Below are 26,945 nucleotides of genomic sequence, written 5' to 3' on the forward strand. Positions count from 1 at the left end.
CAACCCTATCCCTGCACAACTGCACACATAAATACCAGCCCTATCCCTGCACAACAGCACACATAAATACCAACCCTATCCCTGCACAACAGCACACATAAATACCAACCCTATCCCATTACATTTTGTTCAAACGATAGATTTAGAAAAAATTATCAGCGAGTTTACAAAAAGCAACGGTGGCCAAATTGTTTCTCGGCTTGACTCTTTGAACTCGGCCCGCTTTTGTTTAATCTGTCATAAAGGAATCAAATGACAAAGTGTAAACAAGAGCCTCTAGTTGGATGAGAGATGACTGCCTTAGCATTGCTAGTCATAATAACGGGCATCTAGGGCAAAAAACAATCACCAGAATGTGGATTCCTGTGACAATGCTCCCACAGTAGGGAGCTCTCTAAGGCGAGATAGAGTGAGAAAGAGAGAGAGAGAGGGAGGCAGAAAAAGAGAGAGAAGAGTGCGAGAGTGTGTGGGAGTTTATTGAGCAGAGCGAGAAGCTCCCTCAAGCACAATCACCTAATTAGATTTCTATCTAACAGTCCCCTGTCTGACCCCTTAAATCTCAGACAGCCTTGGAAAGAAAGAAGGGTAGATTTACTAGGCCATCTTCTCCTGGGCTAACCTGGGTAAAGGTCCGGACAGGCGGTCTGCTTTCCCAAAACTTCAAGAGGGTAACATTAATCAAGGTAAGATAAATGAATCTTTAAATCGCCACAAAGGGGGTTCGTAATCATTACGGGGAGGTTAGAATTAGGATTGAATGGCGGGAACCCAGGTTACCGAGATTTACCAGGGTTTACGGCACAAAACCACTCAATTTTCCCGGGATAAGTAACAGCGAGAAAGCGGTAAATTATCATAAATGATTTAATGAAACAGCATAGCGTGAAATGGAACTGTTAAATTACTGTATATGTGATGTCTAAATCTGTCTTCTCTATGGCCTCTGCATGATGAATCATCAATGCTCAGGGTGGGGACAGACAGCCCATCTCAGTACGGAGTACAGTTCACAATGCATGTAGACTTATCATCTCATCATGGGAACTTTTTTTCTTCTGACAGGTAGGCCCGTCAGCATAGCCTAGCTACAGCAATATAAAGACCGAATGTGCGTCTAATTTACCTTATCTGACTTTCGGGGGTCACCTTATTTTTTCATTGTAATGATTATTATTTGTTTTTATTCCAGCTGCAGAGTTTTAAAAAAGCCTATCAGTCGAATATTGATGCTTTAAATCATTGAAAGCGTGACCACTCTCTCTCTCGCAGTCTTGCTCTCTCTCAATCAACTCCATTTAAATTGCATCCAAAATAGATAATCCTGTTCTAGATTGATATATAGTCCTATATATAGATGTTCTAGCCTACCTCTTTCAAGAAATACCTTCATTGCAGTATTAGCTTTATATTTAGTTAAGTAATGATGGCTTATGCATAATAAGCTTCTAATTTATAGTCTCTGTCTCTTGTGCAATACGCACACACCTGTGCTGCGCTGGCCTCTCTCCTTAAAAAACGCTCTTTAGCTCTTGGAGTCCCATGCAGAAAAAGCTAAACTAGAATACTGCCCTACCAAGCAAAAAGGCAGTAACAGCTCATAGTGTGGAACTGAGAAAAAATGGCTTTTATTTACCTTGGTTTCACAGTAACATTATGCAGTTACTTTTAACATGACCCCAATTTTCTCCAAAACACAATAGAGGTAGGATACTAGTCACATGATTAAGCATATATTTATTGTAGCAAAAATTACATTAACAAATTTTCGATCAAATGGGCAGTTACTGACCATTTGCTTGGTATATATTTTTGTTTACAGCTTTTCTCCCCAATATCATGGTATCCAATTGTTACAGTCTTGTCCCATCTCTGCAACTCCCGTACGGACTCGGGAGAGGTGAAGGTCGAGAGCCGTGCATCCTCCAAAACATGACCCAGCCGCACCGCTTCTTGACACAATGCCCACTTAACTCTGAAGCCAGTCGCACCAATGTGTCGGAGGAAACACTGTACACCTGGCGACCGTGTAGCGACCCAGTCCCTGCTGCTGAAAAACATCCCCACAGCATGATGCTGCCACCACCGTGCTTCAACGTAGGGATGGTAATAGGTTTCCTCCAGATGTGACATTTGGCATTCAGGCCAAAGAGATCAATCTTGGTTTCATCAGACCAGAGAATCTTGTTTCTCATGGTGTGAGAGTCCTTTAGGTGCCTTTTGGCAGACTCCAAGCAGGCATTCAATGTGCCTTTTACTGAGGAATGGCTTCCGTCTGACCACTCTACCATAAAGGCCTGATTAGTGGAGTGCTGCAGAGATGGTTGTCCTTCTGGAAGGTTCCCCCATCTCCACAGAGGAACTCTGGAGCTCTGTCAGTGTGACCATCGGGTTCTTAGTCACCTCCCTGACCAAGAGCCTTCTCCCCCAATTGCTCAGTTTGGATGGGCGGCCAGATCTAGGAAGAGTATTAGTGGTTCCAAACTTCTTCCATTTAAGAATGATGGAGGCCACTGGGATCTTGGGGACCTTCAATGCTACAGAACTGTTTTTGTACCCTTTCCCAGATCTGTGCCTTGACACAATCCTGTCTCTGAGCTCTACGGACAATTCCTTCGACCTCATGGCTTGGTTTTTGCTCTGACATGCACTGTCTACTATGGGACCTTATATAGACAGGTGTGTGCCTTTCCAAATCATGTCCAATCAATTTAATTTACCACAGGTGGACTCCAATCAAGTTTTAGAAACCTCAAGGATGATCAATGGAAACAGGATGCACCTGAGCTCAATTTCAAGTCTCATAGCAAAGGGTCTGAATACTTGTGTAAATAAGGTATTTCTGTGTTTTATTTGTAATACATTTGCAAAAAAATTTAAAAACCTGTTTTTACTTTGGCATTATGGCATATTGTGTGTAGATTGATGAGGATTGTTTTATTTATTTAATACATTTTAGAATAAGGCTGTAAAGTAACAAAATGTGGAAAAAGTCAAGGGGTCTGAATACTTTCCGAATGAACTGTATGTGTCAGCCTACTATTTATATAAATAGGCCCTATTCTATTTCAAAGTGTTGTTGTCCACATGTACTGCAAGAGAACATTCTCTCCATGCTTTATCATGGTAATTCCAGTCCATATAATACAGTATAATACAGTACAGTACAGTAATACAGTTCACACTCAAAAATATTAGCCTACTGGAGCTAGTTTCATTTATTTACCCAAGAGAGCATATAGCTAGCTACATCTATGGGCTTTTATGTTTTTCTGTCATGTGTAATGTGCATCCTATATTATATACTGTACAGTATGTACTTGATAACAGCACAATCATTTTGGCTTTTTTGGGCTTGGGCTCTTTAAATGTCTTTAATGTAAGACTCATAAAATATATTTCATGAATGGCTCATCAGGGTCAGGTAGGAGCAGGCTTGAATTTTTGATCAAAGCTCTAATCAAATCCAAACATAAGCCTATTTATATGTTTTATACTGCTTTAAAAAAGTATATATACATATATATTTTAAATGTAACCTTTATTTAATTAGACAAGTCAGTTAAGAACAAATTCTTATTTACAATGATGACCTACCCCGGCAAAACCCAGACAACGCTGGGCCAATTGTGTGCCGGCCTATCGGCCTATGGGACTCCCAATCATGGCCGGTTGTGATACAGCCTGGAATCGAACCAGGGACTGTAGTGACGCCTCTAGCACTGAGATGCAGTGTCTTAGACCGCTGACCCACTCAGGAGCTTATGAATGACACTTCCGGTTTTGGCGGGAAATACCAGTTTACCCGGGAGAAAAGTGATTTATTCTTGTGATTGAACATTTGTAAAATATCGGGAAAATATTCAACCCTAGTTGGAATGAAACAAAACAGTCAAGTAAATAAACATTAGTCTTTGTGCGAGACAAAGATAAATTGCTTTAGTTTTTTCCGAGACACAAATTGTTGAGGGTTGTTGAATCTAGACAGTGTCTTTGTATGCTTGTCTGTCTGTCAGGTTGTATTTGCATGTTAATCAGCAATACATTTTTGCTAATGTTATTTTCTGCGAGTAAAAAGATGATTCATTTAATCTCAGACACAGCTCACAAAAGACTTGCTTGCAAATCTGACTGTCTGGTAGTCAGATTGTCTGTTTGCATGCAAATGTGTGTGTGTGTGCCTGCAAATGTGTTTGTGTGTATATTTGTCTCTGTATGTGTGTGACTGTGCACAGATCTGTGTGTGCATGTGATTGCGGATTTGGGCATGCACACGTGCGCATGAGCCAGTGTGTGCGTGTTTCAGAGGGCCCTCGCATTAGTCATTTTACTTGTAGTGTGGAGGATCTGGCTCGACCCACTTGCTCAGCTATGAGAAGTACTGTGGAGGACTGAACCTTGGTGATCTGTCTCGCCAACCCACTGGCTCGGCTATGAGAAGTGCTGTGTTGAGTTGACAGGCTCCTCTAGCCGGGGAAATACTCAGTATGTGCCTCTCCACCTGGTCTTTTCCTATACACACGGCACTACATGCCACTATATGGCACTATATGGCTCTACACAGCACTACACTGCACTACACGGCACTACACTGCACTACACGGCACGGCACTACACTGCACTACACTGCACTATATGGCACTACATGGCACTACACTGCACTATATGGCACTATATGGCACTACACGGCACTACGCCGCACTATATGGCACTACACTGCACTATATGGCACTACACTGCACTATATGGCACTACACGGCACTACATGGCACTACACTGCACTATATGGGACTACACGGCACTACGCCGCACTATATGCCACTACACGGCACTATATGCCACTACAGGGCACTACATGGCACTACTGTATATGGAACTATATGGCACTACTGTATATGGAACTACACAGCACTATATGACACTATATGGCACTATATGCCACTAAACAGCACTACATGGCACTACTGTATATGGCACTATCTGGCACTATATGGCACTACGAGACAGCAGGAGCGGTAGAGATACTCTGAATGATCGGCTATGAAAAGCCAACTGACATTTACTCCTGAGGTGCTGACCTGTTGCACCCTCGACAACCACTGTGATTATTACTATTTGACCCTTCTGGTCATCTATGAACATTTGAACATCTTGGCCATGTTATATGGCACTACTTTATATGGCACTACACGGCACTATATGACACTACACGGCACTACATGGCACTACATGGCATTACTGTATATGGCACTACACGGCACTATATGGCACTATGCGGCACTACATGGCACTATATGGCACTATGCGGCACTATATGACACTATATGGCACTACGCGGCACTACATGGCACTATGCAGCACTACATGGCACTATATGGCACTCGAGGGGACAACACGGCAGTATATGGCACTATGTGGCACCATGTGGCACTACACGGCACTATATGGCACTATGTGGCACTACGTGGCAATATATGGCACTATATGGCACTACGAAACACTATATGGCACTACGCGGCACTACATGGCACTACGCGGCACTATATGGCACTACATGGCACTTTATGTCACTATATGGCACTATGCGGCACTACACGGCACTGTATGGCACTACACGGCACTATATGGCAGTACATGGCAATATATGGCACTAAACGGCACTATATTGGACTACAGGGCATTACATGATATCTGTCTATTTGCATCTAGTCTGTCAAATGCCACAGGGTCGATGAGGAGGATCGACTGAGGCCTGAGACTTGGGGTAGCTTTGGGGGTATCTTTGTTAGCAGGCAATATTAACAAAATATGCAGGTTTAAAAATATATACTTGTGTATTGATTTTAAAGAATGGCATTGATGATTATTGTTAGGTACATTGGTGCAACGACAGTGCTTTTTCGCAAATGCGCTTGTCGAAGTAGGATGTGATTCAATGAGAAATTAACAGGCACCGCATCAATTATATGCAATGCAGGACATGCTACATAAACTAGTAATATCATCAACCATGTGTAGTTAACTAGTGATTATGTTAAGATTGATTGTTTTTTATAAGTTTAATGCTAGCTAGCAACTTACCTTGGCTTCTTGCTGCCCTCGTGTAACAGGTAGTCAGCCTGCCACGCAGGCTCCTCGTAGAGTGCAATGTAAGGCAGGTGGTTAGATCGTTGGACACCTAACCGGAAGGTTGCAAAAACGAATCCCCGAGCTGACAATGTAAAAATCTGTCGTTCTGCCCCTGAACAAGGCAGTTAACCCACCGTTCCTAGGCCGTCATCGAAAATAAGAATGTGTCTTAACTGACTTGCCTAGTTAAATAAAGGTGTATAAAAAAATAAATAAAAAAGATCGGAAAATTGGTGTCCAAAAATACCGATTACCGATTGTTATGAAAACTTGAAATCAGCCCTAATTAATCGGTCGACCTCTAATTGATTCATTCTCCCTTTCAGGAGTGGACTTGTCAATTACCAATCAATGAAGAAACACCATGCAAAAGTACAAAGTACACTTCAACTTCATACACCAGGACTAAGAATGAGAGAAACTTAGCATCTAAGAACTGTTCACACGAATTGTCAAATTTTAGGGTGCAGCAAAATTGGGGGAAAAACACAGAGAAAAACCTACATTCCTGGAAAACAACAGAGTGCAGCAAATCTGTAGTTTTGCCAAGGCAGAGAATGAACACGAGAAACCCTCTGACCTAAAGATAACAACATTTTCGTTTAATCTCCCAGAGGTCAAAGGCACATCAGGGGTTTGTGATATATTGCCAATATATCATGACAAAGGGCTGTGTCCTAGCACTCAGCCCTAAGCCGTGGTATATTTGCCATATAACACACTCCCTCTGGCCTTATTGCTTAAAATGTGCATCCAACATAAATAGAAATCCATTTTATTTCTATTGCTTACATGAAAAATTAAATATTTAAGTCGAATGAAAAATATTTCCAAATGTCAATGTGCAATCTAAATGGACCTGTGAAAGAACCTCCTCACTGTCGGGGGTGGGAATCTCAACCACAAGACTAACGGTCGTCCCTGTGATTATGTGTTGAAGGTTAATGTTGGCTCGCAGATGGAGGAGGGAGTGAGGAAGGAGCGAGATGGAGAGAGATCAGACCACACAATGTTCTTGCGAAACGTGGCGAACACAGAGGGCGATGAGCATTTAAAAAAAGTCTGCAGATCAAGAGGAGGGGAGGCCTAGGCCTCATTACACATGTAGCTTCCAGCAAGGAGGCCACGCTTTAAAGACATCGCAAATGGCACCCTATATAGTGCACTACCTCTCACTAGGTCCCATAAGGCACTGGTCAGAAGTAGTGGACAATATAGGGAGGAGGGTGACATTTTGGACACATTCCCAGTCTTTTAATTATTCCTTTGCTCCGCTCAGCGTAATTGGCTCCAGCTGAGCCCCGGGCCTGTTGACTGAATGTAAAATAAAATACCTTAATGACCCTGTCCATTTTTAATGGTAGTTGAGAATCAGGGCTCCGGATAGATGGATTATCGCTATATTTACACGTGTATATTCTGTCTATTCTCTTCAATCTGCCACCAACTGTTCTAAGATCATGGCCTTTAGATTATGCATTCATTTCTGGCCAACTTCAATGATATTGTGTAATCTCTCCACTAAATCGGCTGTTGAATATTACGTAGTAAATATCAACACAGCTGGTAAAAAAATAGCTAAATGGAACAGATGAAGGATATCAAATCGCATGACGGCAACGAATCAAAATAACATACTCCTCTAATCCATCCTCCAAAAGGAGTAACTCAATTCATATTTTTTGTACATTATATTGAAAACTGATACAGTACATGTATTTTATACTTGGGCCGCCATTATGAAAATGTATGCACTCACTGTAAGTCGCTTTGCATAAAATAGTCTGCTAAATGGCATAATATTGATCTAAATTGACATATTCACCCAACTGATTCAATCCCACCTTTGTCTTTGTATGTATTATGGATGCTTCCTGAGGTCCAGCAAAATGAAGGCAATTATATACAGTGCATTCTGACTTTTTCACATATTATGTTACAGCCTTATTCTAAAATTGATTAAATTGTTGTTTTTCCTCATCAATCTACACACAATACGCCATAATGACGAAGCAAAAACAGTTAAAAAAAAAATTGTTTGCAAATGTATATAAAAAAATCTGAACTATGACTTTTACATAAATATTGAAACCTTTTACTCAGTAGTTTGTTGGAGCACCTTTGGCAGCGATTACAGCCTCGAGTTTTCTTGGGTATGACGCTATAAGCTTGGCACAGCTGTATTTAGGGAGTCTCTTCCATTGTTCTCTGCAGATCCTCTCAAGCGCTGTCAGGTTGGATGGGGAGCGTCGCTGCACAGGTATTTTCAGGTCTCTCCAGAGATGTTCGATTGGGTTCAAGTCCGGGCCCTGGCTGGGCCACTCAAGGACATTCAGAGACTTGTCCCGAAGCCACTCCTGCATTGTCTTGGCTGTGTGCTTAGGGTTGTTGTCCTGTTGGAAGGTGAACCTTCGCCCCAGTCTGAGGTCCTGAGTGCTCTGGAGCAGGGTTTCATCAAGGATCTCTCTGTACATTGCTCAATTCATCTTTTCCTCGATCCTGACTTGTCTCTCAGTCCCTGCCGCTGAAAAACATCCCCATAGCATGATGCTGCCACCACCATGCTTCACCGTAGGGATGGTGCCAGATTTTCTCCAGACGTGACACTTGGCATTCAGGCCAAAGATTTCAATCTCAGTTTCATCAGACCAAAGAATCTTGGTTCTCATGATCTCAGAGTCATTTAGGTGCCTTTTGGCAAACTCCAAGCGGGCTGTCATGTCCATTTTACTGAGGAGTGGCTTTTGTCTGGCCACACTACCATAAAGGCCTGATATGTGGAGAGCTGCAGAGATGGTTGTCCTTCTGGAAGGTTCTCCCATCTCCACAGAGTTTCTCTGGAGCTCTGTCAGCGTGATCATCAGGTTCTTGGTCACCTCCCTGACCAAGGTCCTACTCCCCCGATTGCTCAGTTTGGCCGGGCGGTCTGCTCTAGGAAGAGTCTTGGTGGTTCCAAACTTCTTCCATTTAAGAATGATGGCGGCCACTGTGTTCATGGGGACTTTCAATGCTGCAGATTTGTTTTGGTACCATTCCCCCAGATCTGTGCCTCGACACAATCCTGTCTTGGAGCTGTATGGACATTTCCTTCGATCTCATGGCTTGGTTTAGACTCTGACATGCACTGTCAACTGTGGGACCTTATAAGGTCTGAATGCTTATGTAAATAAGTAATTTTTTTTTTTTTAATACATTTGCTACATTTTCTAAAAACCTGTTTTTGCTTTGTCATTATGGAGTATTGTGTGTAGATTGATTAGGATTTTTTAAATATTTAATCAATTTTAGAATAAGGCTGTAACGTCACAAATTGTGGAAAAAGTCAAGAGGTCTGAATACTTTCCGCATGCACTGTACAATTTTTTTATATATTTTTTTACCTTTATTTAACTAGGCATGTCATGCTCGTAGAAAAGGTCGGACCAAGGGGCAGCGTGATTTGAGTTTCACATATTTTATTAAAGTGAAACTAAGAAGAAAATAAACATACAACGAACGTGAAGTCATAGTGCTCAACACATTAACACAAAACAATATCCCACAACCCAGGTGGGAACAATGGAGAACTTAAGTACGATCCCCAATTAGAGACAACGAACATCAGCTGCCTCTAATTGGGAAGCATACCAAGAGCACCAACATAGAAATGAAAAGACTAGAACACCCCCTAGTCACGCCCTGACCTACAACACCATAGAGAACCAAGAGCTCTCTATGGTCAGGGTGTGACAAGGCAAGTCAGTTAAGAACAAATTCTTATTTTCAATGACAGCCTAGGAACAGTGGGTTAACTGTCTTGTTCAGGGGCAGAACAACAGATTTGTACCTTGTCAGCTCGGGGATTCAAACTTGCAACCTTTCAGTTACTAGTCCAACACTCTAACCACTAGGCTACGCTGCCGCCCGAACATCACATTACATTTCCCCTCAGATTTCACAGCACATTATGTAGATGCCCACAGGCCACTAATCTACTACAGCACCATATATCGACAACACAAAATCCATGTGTACGTGTGTGTATAGTGTGTATATTATCATGTGTAGTCGTTCCACACGGTGTGATTTTACTGCTTGCATGAGTAACTTGATGTGGAATAGAGTTCCATGTAGTCATGGCTCTGTGTAGTACTGTGCACCTGCCATAGTCTGTTCGGGACTGTGACGAGACATCTGGTGGCATGTCTTGCAGGGTATGCATGGGTGTCTGAGCTGTGTGCTTGCAGTTTAAACAGACACCTCGGTGCATTCAATATGTCAATAATTCTCACAAATACAAGTAGTGATGAAGTCAATCTCTCCTCTACTCTGAGCCAGGAGAGACTGACATATTAATGTTAGCTCTCCGTGTACATTTAAGGTTTCTTTGAGGCACCTGACCACACGGCTGGACAATAGTCCAGGTGTGACAAAACTAGGGCCTGTAGGACCTTTCTTGTTGATTGTTAAGAAGGCAGAGCAGCACTTTATTATGGGCAGACTTCTCCCCATTTTAGCTACTGTTGCATAAATAGGTTTTGACCATGACAGTTTACAATCCAGGGTTACTCCAAGCAGTTTAGCCTCCTCAACTTGCTCAAATATTTTATTGGGGTTTAGCGAATTATTTGTCCCAAATACAATGCTTTTTATTTTCAAAACATTCAGCTCTTTGTTACCTCTTCAGTCAAGAAAACACAAATGCAGAGCACACAAATACATCTTCCTTTTATAACTGATAACTCAAGTATTGGCGTGAGAATAGTTTGGCAAGCTGCTTCCCGTGCCCAAAACAGCATTTATAAATTGCCTTTGGAACAAAGTGTCAAATAGATCATGCTGTCCAATTGAAAAAGGTCCAAACGAGAAACTAGGCAATAATGAAACAATTCTGACAAAGAGGGAAAATGATTGGCTGTGCCCTACAACCAACACAAACTTATTGCCGACCACTCTTAGGTGGCAAGCATCCAACGGTCTACTAGTTTATAGCAAGGCCCCAGGGATTTACGTTTTGCACACAGTTTTGAAAACAACATTTCAGATTTAAAACAGCAGAGATAGTTGAAATGAGGAGATGCATTGTTGACACTGCATAGTTCCTAAAACAAAACTGGATGTAGCACAATGCAACCATGGGCTGTTTCACAACGGTGATATTGAAGTCCTAGGTCGTGATGTTAAATTACATTACATTTCTGGATGTACACCATACAAATCCCAAATGAGTACAAAATATTTTCAATGAAGTCAGTTCCTCAATGGGATTTGTTTTATTCGTCCCCTCTTGCTGTTGTACTCAGAGTTGTGGTTGAGTCATGGTAATATATTTGTTCATCTACTAAAAATAATGATTATGCTTATGACAGGAAATACTAGCAACTTCATTCACACACAGCATTCATACAGCAAGCACTTTGTAGTCCATTAAGACAGGGTATCCCAAACTCGTCCTCCCCCCACCCCCACCCTCCCGGGTGCACATTTTGTTTTTTGCCCTAGCTCTACACCGCTGACTCAAATAATCAAAGCTTGATGATTAGCATGCTATTTGAATCAGCTGTGTCATGCTAGGGCAAAAACCAAAACATGCACCCAGGTGGGGCCCCCAGGACCATGTTTGGGAAACCCATTATTAAGCTGTAGTAATTATGTTGTAACACATTAGTTACATGGTAATAATGCATTACTTTAGAATTTGCCCTTACCTGACCCGGCTTAGCGTCCTCACAGATGGACGCCTCGTAAGGTCTGGCCAGTTCAGGAGGGTTATCGTTCACGTCCAGGATACGAATGCTCACTGACGAATGGGATATCTGGGATACATTATCTACAAAGAGAACAGATTTATTTACAGTGTTAGTATTGAATATTTTACACAATAGTGATTTTGTACTGTTCTAATGTGTACTACAACAGTACTCTATTGTACTGACAAAATGAACTTGACATTGCTACGGTCAGAACTGCCAATGTCTATAATTGCAAAGAAAGTGAGTTAAATAAATATTTGCTACCAACCAAAACTGTACATCATATCTACAGTATAGCTTTCTGAGGTACAAAGCTGAATGAGTTCTGAGAAAACAGAAGGTTATAATATTGTGTAGTGCATTCTCTTATAAACACACGGTTGAGTGATGACATACGGTTGATTGTTGTGTTCAACGGAAGACTGTACAAAAGACAACATATACCCAATGAAGCCATCAGTCAGCTCGTGCATTTTCACTAAGTGATGACAGCTTTTAATGTATCCTGAAATTACCTCCATTACCAGGATAACACTTTTCTGACACAAGTCAGGGCTAACACAAATGAGCGAGCCCATTTTCATATCAGAGCTCCAGCTATCAAATAATGAATAAATAAAAAATTACAAGTTTAATGATTAGAGTACACCAGGGGCCTGACTTAATCATTGAAATATGAATTAATGCACTTAAAATTATTTTGATCACACCCTTGTTAAAAGATTAACAAAGCAACGAGTGCACACCCCTATTCTCCTGCAAACTTCTTAAAAGACTACATCGAAATGAGGGAGGGGAGACGATTACATAATTAGCGCAATCAAAATCCATTTCAAATTAGCCCTACTACCCTAATTACAAGACTCTGTGGGTTCGGCACTCCGACTTGTCGTTGCATTTTAATTCCAACTCCTAATTATTTGATTATGTTTGACGAGTTTCCATTTTGCTTCTGAACCATTTACAGTGGGGTGCTTCGAACGGGAGTCAATTCCAGTTGAAAGTGAGTCATCACTGCAATCTCATGTGCAATTTCGGTATCTACAGGATGTAATTATGTTCTAACATATCTATATATGTAAGAGTGTGTACAGTCCCCATTTAGCGATGCCTCTTTAATTGTCAGCCATTTACAGTTTCAAATCCATAACACGAAATGCGTTCCATTAAAGGGACAAACTGCAGTTCAAACAACCACAAAACACACCACTGTTTTGGTAAACAATAAACAGTGATATGGCTGGAAAAATACACCATAAGATTTCAACATGGTCTAAACTGCAGTCTTCAGTCAGTGTTAGCCCAGATACTCCATATAGACCAGGTACCCCAGATATCCCAGGTACCCCAGATAGCCAATATACTCCATATTGACTAGGTACTCCATATAGCCCAGGTACCCCAGATAGCCAATATACTCCATATAGCCCAGGTACCCCAGATAGCCAATATACTCCATATAGCCCAGGTACCCCAGATAGCCAAGATACTCCATATAGACCAGGTACCCCAGATAGCCCAGGTACCCCATATAGCCCAGGTACCCCATATAGCCAAGATACTCAATATAGCCAAGGTACCCCAGATAGGCCAAATAGCCCAGATACTCCATATAGCCCATGTACCCCAGATAGCCAAGATACTCCATATAGGCCAGGTACCCCAGATAGCCCAGATACCCCATATTGCCTAGGTACTCCATATAGCCCAGGTACCCCAGATAGCCAAGATACTCCATATAGACCATGTACCCCAGATAGCCAAGATACTCTATATAGACCAGGTACCCCAGATAGCCAAGATACTCCATATAGCCCAGGTACCCCAGATAGCCAAGATACTCCATATAGCCCAGGTACCCCAGATAGCCAAGATACTCCATATAGACCAGGTACCCCAGATAGCCCAGGTACCCCATATAGCCCAGGTACCCCATATAGCGCAGGTACCCCATATAGCCAAGACGCCCCATATAGCCCAGACGCCCCATATAGCCCAGACTGCCCAGGTACCCCAGATACCCCAGATAGCCAAGATACTCCATATAGCCCAGGTACCCCAGATAGCCCAGATACCCCAGATACTCCATATTGCCTAGGTACTCCATATAGCCCAGGTACCCCAGATAGCCAAGATACTCCATATAGCCCAGGTACCCCAGATAGCCCAGATACCCCAGATACTCCATATTGCCTAGGTACTCCATATAGCCCAGGTACCCCAGATAGCCAAGATACTCCATATAGCCCAGGTACCCCATATAGACCAGGTACCCCAGATAGCCCAGGTACCCTATATAGACCAGGTACCCCAGATAGCCAAGATACTCAATATAGCCAAGTTACCCCAGATAGCCCAGGTACCCCATATAGCCCAGGTCCCCCAGATAGCCCAGGTACCCCATATAGCCCAGGTACCCCATATAGCGCAGGTACCCCATATAGCCAAGACGCCCCATATATCCCAGACGCCCCATATAGCCCAGACGCCCCATATACTCCATATTGCCTAGGTAGTCCATATAGCCCAGGTACCACAGATAGCCAAGATACTCCATATAGCCCAGGTACCCCAGATAGCCCAGATACTCCATATTGCCTAGGTAGTCCATATAGCCCAGGTACCACAGATAGCCAAGATACTCCATATAGCCCAGGTACCCCAGATAGCCCAGATACTCCATATTGCCTAGGTACTCCATATAGACCAGGTACCCCAGATAGCCAAGATACTCCATATAGCCCAGGTACCCCAGATAGCCCAGATACCCCAGATACTCCATATTGCCTAGGTACTCCATATAGCCCAGGTACCCCAGATAGCCAAGATACTCCATATAGCCCAGGTACCCCAGATAGCCAAGATACTCCATATAGACCAGGTACCCCAGATAGCCCAGGTACCCCATATAGCCCAGGTACCCCATATAGCGCAGGTACCCCATATAGCCAAGACGCCCCATACGCCCCATATAGCCCAGACTGCCCAGGTACCCCAGATAGCCCAGATGCCCCATATAGGCCAGATGCCCCATATAGCCCAGATACCCCATATAGACCAGATACCCCATATTGCCCACGTACACCAGAGTGTAATATTATATTATTATATTATATTATATTATATATATTACCCCATATAGCCAAGACGCCCCATATAGCCCAGACTGCCCAGGTACCCCAGATAGCCCAGATGCCCCATATAGGCCAGATGCCCCATATAGCCCAGATACCCCATATAGACCAGATACCCCATATTGCCCACGTACACCAGAGTGTAATATTATATTATTATATTATATTATTATATTACCCCATATAGCCAAGACGCCCCATATAGCCCAGACACCCCATATAGCCCAGACTGCCCAAGTACCTCATATTGCCCAAACGCCACATATAGCCCAGACGCCCCATATAGCCAAGATTACCCAGGTACCCCAGATAGTCCATATAGCCCAGATTCCCCATATACCCCATATAGCATATACCCCATATAGCCCATATACCCAGGTACCCCATATAGCCCAGATGTCCCAGATAGCCCAGATACCCCAGATAGCCCATGCCATCCTACTGCACACATTTCCTAGCTATCACTTGCTTTTCATTGAAGTGGTAGTAGTGCTGATGAGAATACTCACTCCACTAATAGCATAATCCTCACATCAATGCTATATTTTAATTGAGCGGTTTTTGCCTGAGCAGCAAGAATATAAATGGATGTGCTCTCACAGTCTTATCTACCTTAATTCAGCCCTCCACAGTGGACCTACAGAGCAGATAGGAGAATGGCAATAATCAGTGCGCATTACATTTCAATCCCACGAACAAAAAAGAAAAGCTAAAATTGGGCACATTGGGAAACTGGAATCATTGGGAAACTGAGGAACATTGGGAAACTGAGGAACATTGGGAAACTGAGGAACATTGGGAAACTGGGTCATTGGTCACTTTAAACCTCAGTGGGGGGATCCTCCGTCGTTTTCAGCAGACTGTTTTTATTTGCCTCACTGGTGAGCTGATCTGTTCTAAATTTGTCTTGAAGAAATATCAGAGACATGAAGAAAGTGGATTTCAACAGATTATTGACACGCTGTACATCTGGTGGCTGCTCAGCAGATGTTAAAAATCTTGATAGCAGATTTCTTGCTGAAATAACATTATACTGAGAGTCTTCTTCAGAGAGTCTGGAAAGGAAGCCCGTGACCACCATGCCACAGAACCACCATACCACCGAACCACATAACAATGTCACATAACCACCATACCACATAACCACCATACCACATAACCACCATACCACAGAACCACCATACCACCAAACCACATAACAATGTCACAGAACCACCATACCACATAACCACCATACCACAGAACCGCCATACCACATAACCACCATACCACCAAACCACATAACAATGTCACAGAACCACCATACCACATAACCACCATACCACAGAACCACCATACCACATAACCACCATACCACAGAACCACCATACCACAGAACCACCATACCACATAACCACCATACCACAGAACCACCATACCACATAACCACCATACCACATAACCACCATACCACAGAACCACCATACCACAGAACCACTATACCACCAAACCACCATACCACATAACAATGTCACAGAACCACCATACCACCGAACCACCATACCACATAACCACCATACCACAGAGCCACCATACCACAGAACCACCATACCACATAACAATGTCACAGAACCACCATACCACATAACCACCATACCACAGAACCACCATACCACCAAACCACATAACAATGTCACAGAACCACCATACCACATAACCACCATACCACAGAACTGCCATACCACATAACCACCACACCACCATACCACATAACAATGTCACAGAACCACCATACCACAGAACCACCATACCACAGAACCACCATACCACAGAACCACCATACCACAGAACCACTATACCACCAAACCACCATACCACATAACAATGTCACAGAACCACCATACCACATAACCACCATACCACCGAACCACCATACCACATAACCACCATACCACAGAGCCACCATACCACAGAACCACCATACCACATAACAATGTCACAGAACCACCATACCACATAACCACCATACCACAGAACCACCATACCACCAAACCACATAACAATGTCACAGAACCACCATACCACATAACCACCATACCACAGAACCACCATACCACAGAGCCACCATACCACAGAACCACCATACCACATAACAATGTCACAGAACCACCATACCACATAACCACCATACCACAGAACCACCATACCACATAACCACCATACCACAGAACCACCATACCACCATACCACATAACAATGTCACAGAACCACCATACCACATAACCACCATGCCACAGAACCACCACACCACCAAACCACATAACAATGTCACAGAACCACCATACCACATAACCACCATACCACAGAACCACCATGCCACAGAACCACCATGCCACAGAACCACCATACCACCAAACCACCATACCACAATACCACATAACAATGTCACAGAACCACCATACCACAGAACCACCATACCACATAACCAGGCCTTAGACATAAAGGAATTGTGTAGATTCATGAACAATTGTTTAGGATGATTGCTACAGGAAACAGTTTGTTCTAAATGTAAATTGGGTCAACAGGGAAATGGGGATATGAATGGACTCTGAGTTATTCTGTCTTTGTTTTACCTCCCTTCTGAGGTGAAAGCACAGTGAAGTAGAGAATGGGAGCATATATGGTCATTTTGCTAGCAAAACAAAACACTATCAAAACACAAAATGTGACGTTATACTAAACATTGCCACTAACCAAAAACACATGAGGATGCATACACTCAATAGGAAATGTTTAGTTAATAATGTACAGTCCTGTGCAAATCTAATGTTAACTCAAAGGGATAGTTCAGCAATACATATGTAGCTATTTATTTTACCTTGAAAGACAAGAAGTGACTGGAATACATACTGGGGTTAAAATGTAATGCCCAAATAATCTAAAGAAATTAAGAAAATGCTACATTTTAACAAAACCAAAGTACTCCTTGTCCAGAGACTGCTTTCAAAGTAAGAAAATAAATGTTAAATTGCTGAACTGTCCCTTTAGGAAAAACACTTGTAATGAATATACACCAGTCATTAGCATACAGCCTTACACAAAGGTGCTAGACATGGTAGTGTATGAGGTGCGTTACCTCTGAACAATGTCAAGAGCTTTGTGCACTTGGAAAAGCACAATATGAATCCAATCCATTAAATACAACTGGCTGACATGATACATTGATCACAAAAACAATATTCAAAAGTTCAAAATATCGCTAAGCAGTCTTGATAAGGACATCGCGTAGATTATACAATCACAGACAAATCCCACAGGTCAGTGTGGCTCTGATGTATGATCAGTCTGAATATCTGTCTGAAATGTCCTCCACAGAGCACACCATTACTAAATGAATCCTAACAAACTCACCTTCGTCATCATTGGCTCAATGGTAAGCATAAATAATTTCCTCTGTTATATAATGTCCCTTCTCATTTGAACTGTTACACAGCCTAACACATAATGTTTTGTGCAAATTAATTCTCAAGTGTTCACGTTCATTAGTATGTCGTATCCAATTAGACAAAATGGCCACTATTTGTCATATTTCTATTACTTTTATACAGTTGCAACATTTCAATACTTTACAAATTCTAAGATATTTCCTTGCGAGGAAGCAGTCTGCACCAAGTCAGGGGCAATGTGAAACCTTCGCTTTAAATATATTTTCTTGAAAGATAAAGACTTTCAAACTACTCAGGTATCTTTTTACCCTAAGGGTGGGACAAGTACACATTTCCCCCCCATTTAACTGTCTCTGGGAGAAAAAAAAACAGTTTGCAATGTGATATCATACTATCTATCACAGGTCTTTGAAATGATGTGTCAGTCTTGCCGCCCTGATAGGATTCTTCCCCGGCAGGTCTGTCAAGAGTCTGCAGAAGATGCAAAAAGCTGCTTTTGACATTACTACTCAGCTCTTTGGTCTCCCATCGAGGGAAGAACTAGATACAGTACACTGCAGAGGGAACCACCTTTATGCTGCCTTCATGCGCAAATTGGAACTAGGAAACTCCAAAATATCCAACAAAGGAAACTGGGGATACAATGCTTCTGATCAAGTTTCACACTCGTATTTACCACTTGAAAGCTGGTAATGAACAGTTTTGGACGTCTCAAGCTCTGAATTAAGACACGTTCTAGGGATTTTTAAGCATATGTGAATGAAAACAATTGAGTTGATACTTTGTTGCGAACAATTGAGTTGACACTCCGATAGGAAGAAAATGCTGTATGATTGCCTCTGACATGGTGATATCATTCTTAAAGTATAATATGTTTGTTTGTTCTGGCCTTGCTCGTTACAAATCGGGGTCAATCCCCCCTGCAACATGATGACCAACCATGGAACTCATTCAAGAAAGGATTCAACAATGCTGATGTACTGTAGCTAGCAATCACACGGTTTCAATGTCAATAACGGAGTTGGGGGATAATGAGGGGTCATGTTATTTTCCTGTAATCTTAAAATGGCCTTGTTCAATTCAACCTTTTGCCACTCCAACCATAACTAGCTGAGGAGTCATAAAACCAAGTTGCACAAAACTGTTGAAAGAGTTCTTTAAAAAAAGTTTTGTCCTGGTGGTTTGCTGCTTCACTTCTCTTGACTCCTGCTCAATGTGCTCAAGAATCAATGAGCCGCTGGCGATAAGAAACATTTAGAGAGAATTTCTGATGAAGTCAACTGTCGACTTTGTTTGTCTGGGTAAAAAAAAAAAAGAGAAGCAAGGAAGGGCTTTATCTGTCAAGCACAGCCCTGTGTTTATGCCTGATATAGGCTCAAATTACTCTCTCACACACAATTAAATGGTAAATTAACATTAAAATGTGCCTATGTCATAATGTGAGCACAGAGAGAAAGAGCACAATAGCAAACAATTTGTCTTGAGAATTACAACACCAAGCAGATGCTGAAAGACTCCCAAATGCTCATTTGCTCCACATGTTTGAGTGAGAAGTTTGCTTGCAAGGCAAACAAATGTGTCGTGTAGAGCACTTGGAGAAAGCACAATCCCAAACTACCATGAATAATTATATTCGTACACGTATAATTATAACACACAGTATAAGGCTACATTTTTACACTTAAAGGGATAGTTCACACAACTTATACATTAGTTTCATTACCTTGTAAGCAGTCTATGGACAAGTTATGATGACAATCCATGCTTTGGTTTAGTTTCCCTAGCACTGTTTCCACATGCTAACATTTTAGCCTTTTTTTGGCACAAATCCAATTCAAGTCATGGGACTGAAATTAGCACTTTTAGCGCACCATGTCCGAATCATCAAAAGTATCTAAAATTGATTGTGAAGCTTAACAAATTTACTTAAAGATGATTTAAACATGATGCATGAAAAATGCAAATATCAGTCCTATGACATGAATGGGATTTTTCATACAAATGCTAAGTCTTTAGCATGTGGAAACAGTGCCAGGAAAGCTAAACCAAAGCATGGATTGCTGTCATACCTTGTCCATAAACTTCTTACAGGGTAAGGAAACCAATATGTAATTTTGTAATTTGGGTGAACTATCCCTTTAAGGGAGAAAAACAAACACAGAGAGACGTAGAATTCACTGTTGTGCTGAAATGGTTTATTTCATCCTGTGAGGCCAGGTAGATATTACTAGCCAGATGCAGAATGCAATCTCTTGTGCTTTCAATACAATCCCAACTTCACTTCATCTGTCAAAGATTGGAAAAAGTACTCTGTGTATTCCTGTCACTGCACGACGTTTAGTTCTTAGGGTATAAGAATAGCTTGCCACCAGCTACTCCACCGTCAGGGTATTACATTCTTCATTTTCTTTGCGAATGAAAAAGTATTGAACAAGATGAAACAATGTTACATGTGTTCTGCTTTTATTTTGGATTATGTGACAGCTTGTTGGTGCTGACGATATCTGTTGGTCATCTGTGATTCCATAGCAATATCATAACAATCACTTCACGTAGAGCCTTATTATATATGAAAAAGCAAAACAAACCAAACTTCAGATTAGTATCATATCAGTTACTATTGGGTCAAGGCTGGGTGTTATAAACTGGTATGACAGGTGCTATGTCATTCTTATGATAGTGTTATGTATCATGGCCCTGTATCAGCCTCTCAGTCAAAGGCATATTACCAATTCTTACTTAATTTAAAACATACAGGTATAATGCTTTAAAACTTGTTATAAGCATGTACAGTGGGGGAAAAAAGTATTTGATCCCCTGCTGATTTTGTACGTTTGCCCACTTACAAAGAAATGATCAGTCTATAATTTTAATGGTAGGTTTATTTGAACAGTGAGAGACAGAATAACAACAAAAAATCCAGAAAAACGCATGTCAAAAATGTTATAAAATGATTTGCATTTTAATGAGGGAAATAAGTATTTGACCCCTCTGCAAAACATGACTTAGTACTTGGTGGCAAAACCCTTGTTGGCAAACACAGAGGTCAGACATTTCTTGTAGTTGGCCACCAGGTTTGCACACATCTCAGGAGGGATTTTGTCCGACTCCTCTTTGCAGATCTTCTCCAAGTGATTAAGGTTTCGAGGCTGACGTTTGGCAACTCGAACCTTCAGCTCCCTCCACAGATTTTCTATGGGATTAAGGTCTGGAGACTGGCTAGGCCACTCCAGGACCTTAATGTGCTTCTTCTTGAGCCACTCCTTTGTTGCCTTGGCCGTGTGTTTTGGGTCATTGTCATGCTGGAATACCCATCCACCACCCATTTTCAATGCCCTGGCTGAGGGAAGGAGGTTCTCACCCAAGATTTGACGGTACATGGCCACGTCCATCGTCCCTTTGATGCGGCAAGTTGAGTTGATGTCAAAGAGCTCCATTTTGGTCTCATCTGACCACAACACTTTCACCAGTTGGCCTCTGAGTCATTCAGATGTTCATTGGCAAACTTCAGACAGGTATGTATATGTATTCTTGAGCAGGGGGACCTTGCGGGCGCTGCAGGATTTCAGTCCTTCACGGCGTAGTGTGTTACCAATTGTTTTCTTGGTGACTATGGTCCCAGCTGCCTTGAGATCATTGACAAGATCCTCCCGTGTAGTTCTGGGCTGATTCCTCACCGTTCTCATGATCATTGCAACTCCACGAGGTGAGATCTTGCATGGAGCCCCAGGCCGAGGGAGATTGACAGTTCTTTTGTGTTTCTTCCATTTGCGAATAATCGCACCAAATGTTGTCACCTTCTCACCAAGCTGCTTGGCGATGGTCTTGTAGCCCAATCCAGCCTTGTGTAGGTCTACAATCTTGTCCCTGACATCCTTGGAGAGCTCTTTGGTCTTGGCCATGGTGGAGAGTTTGGAATCTGATTGATTGATTGCTTCTGTGGACAGGTGTCTTTTTTACAGGTAGCAAGCTGCGGTTAGGAGCACTCCCTTTAAGAGTGTGCTCCTAATCTCAGCTCGTTACCTGTATAAAAGACACCTCGGAGACAGAAATCTTTCTGATTGAGAGGGGGTCAAATACTTATTTCCCTCATTAAAATGCAAATCAATTTATAACATTTCTGACATGCGTTTTTCTGGATATTTTTGTTGTTATTCTGTCTCTCACTGTTCAAATAAACCTACCATTAAAATTATAGACTGATCATTTCTTTGTCAGTGGGCAAACGTACAAAATCAGCAGGGGATCAAATACTTTTTTCCCCCACTGTATGAGCCTTTATGATGTCTTATAACAAGGCTGATAATATGTTATGTCTCTCTATGTATACAATGCAATACACATTCATAGAACTGGAGCATATACCTGCTTCCACTGCTGTCACAGTGATGTTGTGCCAGCCAGCCGTCTCTCGGTCCAGAATCTTGCCCAGGGTGATGGCGCCCGATACTGGATCAATGTGGAAAATCTGCTCCTGGTCTGTACTTCGGTCAATGGAGAACCTGGTATGGAGAGCAAGAAAAAAGGGGAGTACGTATTTGAACAGTGTAAAATCCAATTCTAAACCATCTGCAATACTTTTTCGGTGGCTGCCCTAACACTGTGGCCCATTGGGATATTGCCAGTTGCCGTTGACATCGGATTATGGCTATACATTAGCATTTTCAAATGTAGGGAAACTGTGAGCCAGATTAAAAAGAGGATGAAAATAATTATCCATTTAGCATCTGTATAGGAAACCTGTCACAGTGCTTGTGTCCCTACTGCACCTACATCCCTAAACAAGTCTGTGGTTTCAGCCCATGCTGGAGGGGAAAAAATAAAAATGAATATTTCATGTTGCACTCCAATGAAAGCAAAATACATTTGCACATCCTTGTGGTTGGCTCCACGAGGAGCGCTCAGAAGAGTATAGAGCCAACAAAACCCTGTGAGGAGTTTATTTTTTTCTCTTGAGCAGGCTCGTGTGCCCGTCGGGACTTTAATGGAATATTATGAGCATAATCATTTCCTTTTCTACCTTTTGGACAAAAAGCTCATCAAAGGGACCAGTCGGGTCTTTGTACAAGTCGTACAAGACAGCTAAAAGGGCTACAGTGAGATGAGCTTCATGTAGTCTAGGTGTTGAGGTGCATACTGCATCCACAGATTATTCTAGTCATATTACATTAGAGTCTGCCCGCTCTGAATCTGTAGTCTATACAAGGAACAACACATTTCATAGCAGCAACGTTTATACATGTTTACACTACATCAATCAACAGTATAGTTAATTCTATCATTAAAATTTATTTTATTTATGCAAGAATTAGTGACAAACGGTGACACCTACAAAATAATTATATAAATGACATCAAATTATATTTCAGTTTTCAAAACTGCTATAGTAGTTGGTGAAGGGAGATCATGAAGATATTACCAGATATTACCAGTGTATCTTATAACATTTGCAAATATGCCATCACTTTAAAATATTAATGGAGAAGTACACATTTCCAGAAGATCTGTAAGCACTAATATGATCTGTAAGCTCTAAACACATCTACCCAAACACTTCAGTTTCAAGACGCCATTCCATCTTCCTGATAAAGAGCCAAACAAACAAAACAAACACATTTTCTGTTCACACGAGGCCAGATTTTGTTTCCAGAGGCTGTGTTCATTCCTCTGGAACTCTTACCCCCTTGGTACAGCGCCCGTTACTGCCTGCTAGTGCCAGCCAGTGTCCAGCAATACCCGATCGGTGCCCTCCGGAGCAGGGTGACAGGAGTGTGGGAGAGAGTGATGGGCCCTTGGGCACCAGGTGGCGGGGTTAGTTCCGTCCAATCGAGATGATTAAAGTGGTACCGATGGGCATGGCGCAGCGCCAGGGTACCCTCGAACCCGTTGGCTCTCGCCTGCCAACAAGCAGGCAGTGGCACTGCCATTGTGTTGTACTTTATTACACCTGGAGCACTTTCAGTTCAGCCTCATGCATTTTTAATAGAGGTAATTTGCACAGTCTGTGTGTGTCGGTGTGCGTGAAGCTCCACTCGCCTCACCGCTATTATTCCTCCACCCAAGACCTGAGGTGGAGGCTCTGGCACAAAATAATATCATTCTGTTCATAAATAGGGATCTGAGCGAATGCACAAAGATGTGTGAGATACTGAGGAACCCTATAGCATGGTCAACAGTCAATGCAGTAGCCTAGAGTAATGTGATTCTGGCATTGTACAAATGGATGAATCAATGTTTTCATGATTCAAATTGTGTCATGGAGCGATCTTCCAATTGTGTGTATATTACCATATTTAAAAAGAAATGTCAAATCCCAAGCTCCATGTACATCTAAACGTGTGTTTGTTGATATAAGATGCCATTTAAATCAGTCCTATAAATGCAGTAATGTAGTCCTTATTTGGGGGTCTTATATGACATTGCAAACATATGGTCGGGTCATTTGTAGCTATGAACAAGTTTCTATTTGTTGAATGTTCTGCTTCTTTACTTGTGAAGCATACATTATACTAATGGTATGTCTTATTATAGGCATATCTCTACCCGTTCTTATAGCCATATCTCTACCCGTTCTAATAGCCACATCTCTACCCGTTCTTATAGCCATATCTCTACCAGGCTCATAGCCATATTTCTGCCAGTTCTTATAGCCATATCTCTACCCATTCTTATAGCCAGTTCTACCAGTTCTTATAGCCATATCTCTACACATTCTTATAGCCATATCCCTTCCCGTTCTTATAGCCATATATCTACCAGTTCTTATATCCATATCTCTACCGGTTCTTCTAGCAAAATCTCTAGTAGTTCTTATAGCCATAAATCCACCAGTTCTTATAACCAGTTCTATCAGTTCTTATAGCCATATCTCTACTAGTTCTTATAGCCATATCTCTACTAGTTCTTATAACCATATCTCTACCAGTTCTAGCAGTTCTTATAGCCATATCTCTACCGGTTCTTCTAGCCATATCTCTACTAGTTCATATAGCCATATCTCCACCAGTTCTTATAAACAGTTCTAGCAGTTCTTATAGCCATCTCTACTAGTTCTTATAGCCATATCTCTACCAGTTCTTATAGCCATATCTCTACCGGTTCTTCTAGCCATATCTCTACTAGTTCTTATAGCCATATCTCCACCAGTTCTTATAACCAGTTCTAGCAGTTCTTATAGCCATATCTCTACTAGTTCTTATAGCCATATCTCTACCAGTTCTTATAACCTGTTCTAGCAATTCTAGGCTTATCTGTAGGTTTATCTGTAGCAATACTTACATACCCATCTGAAGCAGTTAATGAAGAACTATCTGAATGAAATAATAAACTGTATTGGATTTGAAAAAAGGAGCCATGATCCATACCTGACAGGTGCGTTCTCCTTGTCCGGGTCCTTGGCGGTAGCTGTGCCCACCAGTGCACCTAGCCTGGCATCCTCCTGGACCTCCATGATGGCCCCCTCAGCAGGGAGGAAGACAGGCGGCTCGTCTGCATCAGTTACGCTGACCCGCACGATTGTCTGGTCGCGGAAAGAGCCAAGCTCCAAAAATCGGGGATCCACGTGCTTGTTGACAGCCTCCACCACCACGTTGTGTGTACGCTTGCTCTCGAAGTCCAGTGGCTGAACGGAGCACAAACAGGGAAGAGCTAAAGCAATGACATGTCACTCTAAGGGGAAATAATTCACCCCTCAGGCAGACGCTATAGGGTGCCTAAGTGTAAACTGAGCAGATATAAGGATTGCCATGTCTATCAAATACCTAAACAGCAATAAGGAAATCTGAGCTCTACTGCTGTACAAACCTTTTCTATTCATATACTGTCCATGCCTTCAGAAAGTATTCACAGCGCTTCACTCTTTTCACATTTTGTTGCGTTACAAAGTGGGATTCAAATGGATTTATTTGTATTTTTTTTGTCACCGATCTACAAAAAATACTTTGTAATGTCAAAGTGGAAGAAACATTCTAACATTTGTAAAAAAAAATATGAAAAATAAAACACGAATATATCTTGATTAGATAAGTATTCAACCCCTGAGTCAATACATGTTAGAATCAACATTGGCAGTGATTACAGCTGTGAGTCTTTCTGGGTAAGTCTCTGGGCTTTCTACACCGGATTGTGAAACATTTGCCCATTATTCTTTTCATAATATTTCAAGCTCTGTCAAATTGGTTGTTGATTATTGCTAGACAACCATGTTCAGGTCTTGCTATAAAATTTCATAACGATTTCAGTCAAACGGTAACTCGACCACTCAGGAACACTCACTGTCTTCTTGGTAAGCAACTCCAGTGTAGAGTTGGCCTTGTGTTTTAGGTTATTGTCCCGCTGAAAGGTGAATTAATCTCCCAGTGTCTGGTGGAAAGCAGACTGAAGCAGGTTTTCCTCTAGGATTTTGCCTGTGCTGAGCTCCATTCCATTTATCTTTTAATTCCGAAAAACTCCCCAGCCCTTAACAATTACAAGCATACCCATAACATGATGCAACCACCACTATGCTTGAAAATATGGAGAGTGGTACT

The 26,945-nt window shown here is 42.0% G+C and overlaps 1 protein-coding gene across 2 annotated transcripts in view; it reads right to left on the bottom strand.

Annotated features, from left to right (window-relative positions):
- Positions 1 to 26,945, bottom strand: part of LOC106583668 (cadherin-22) — a 260,846-nt gene that overhangs the window by 38,264 nt on the left and 195,637 nt on the right. For both annotated transcript variants that reach the window (XM_045705651.1, XM_014168135.2), the window contains exons 8-10: positions 25,782 to 26,038; positions 22,783 to 22,919; positions 11,814 to 11,935 (exon numbers count right to left, since the gene is read on the bottom strand). In XM_045705651.1, coding sequence (XP_045561607.1) covers positions 11,814 to 11,935; positions 22,783 to 22,919; positions 25,782 to 26,038 — 516 coding nt within the window. The remainder of the gene's footprint in view (positions 1 to 11,813; positions 11,936 to 22,782; positions 22,920 to 25,781; positions 26,039 to 26,945) is intronic.

Source organism: Salmo salar, chromosome ssa22, assembly GCF_905237065.1.
Source record: "Salmo salar chromosome ssa22, Ssal_v3.1, whole genome shotgun sequence".
Lineage (NCBI taxonomy): Eukaryota > Metazoa > Chordata > Actinopteri > Salmoniformes > Salmonidae > Salmo > Salmo salar.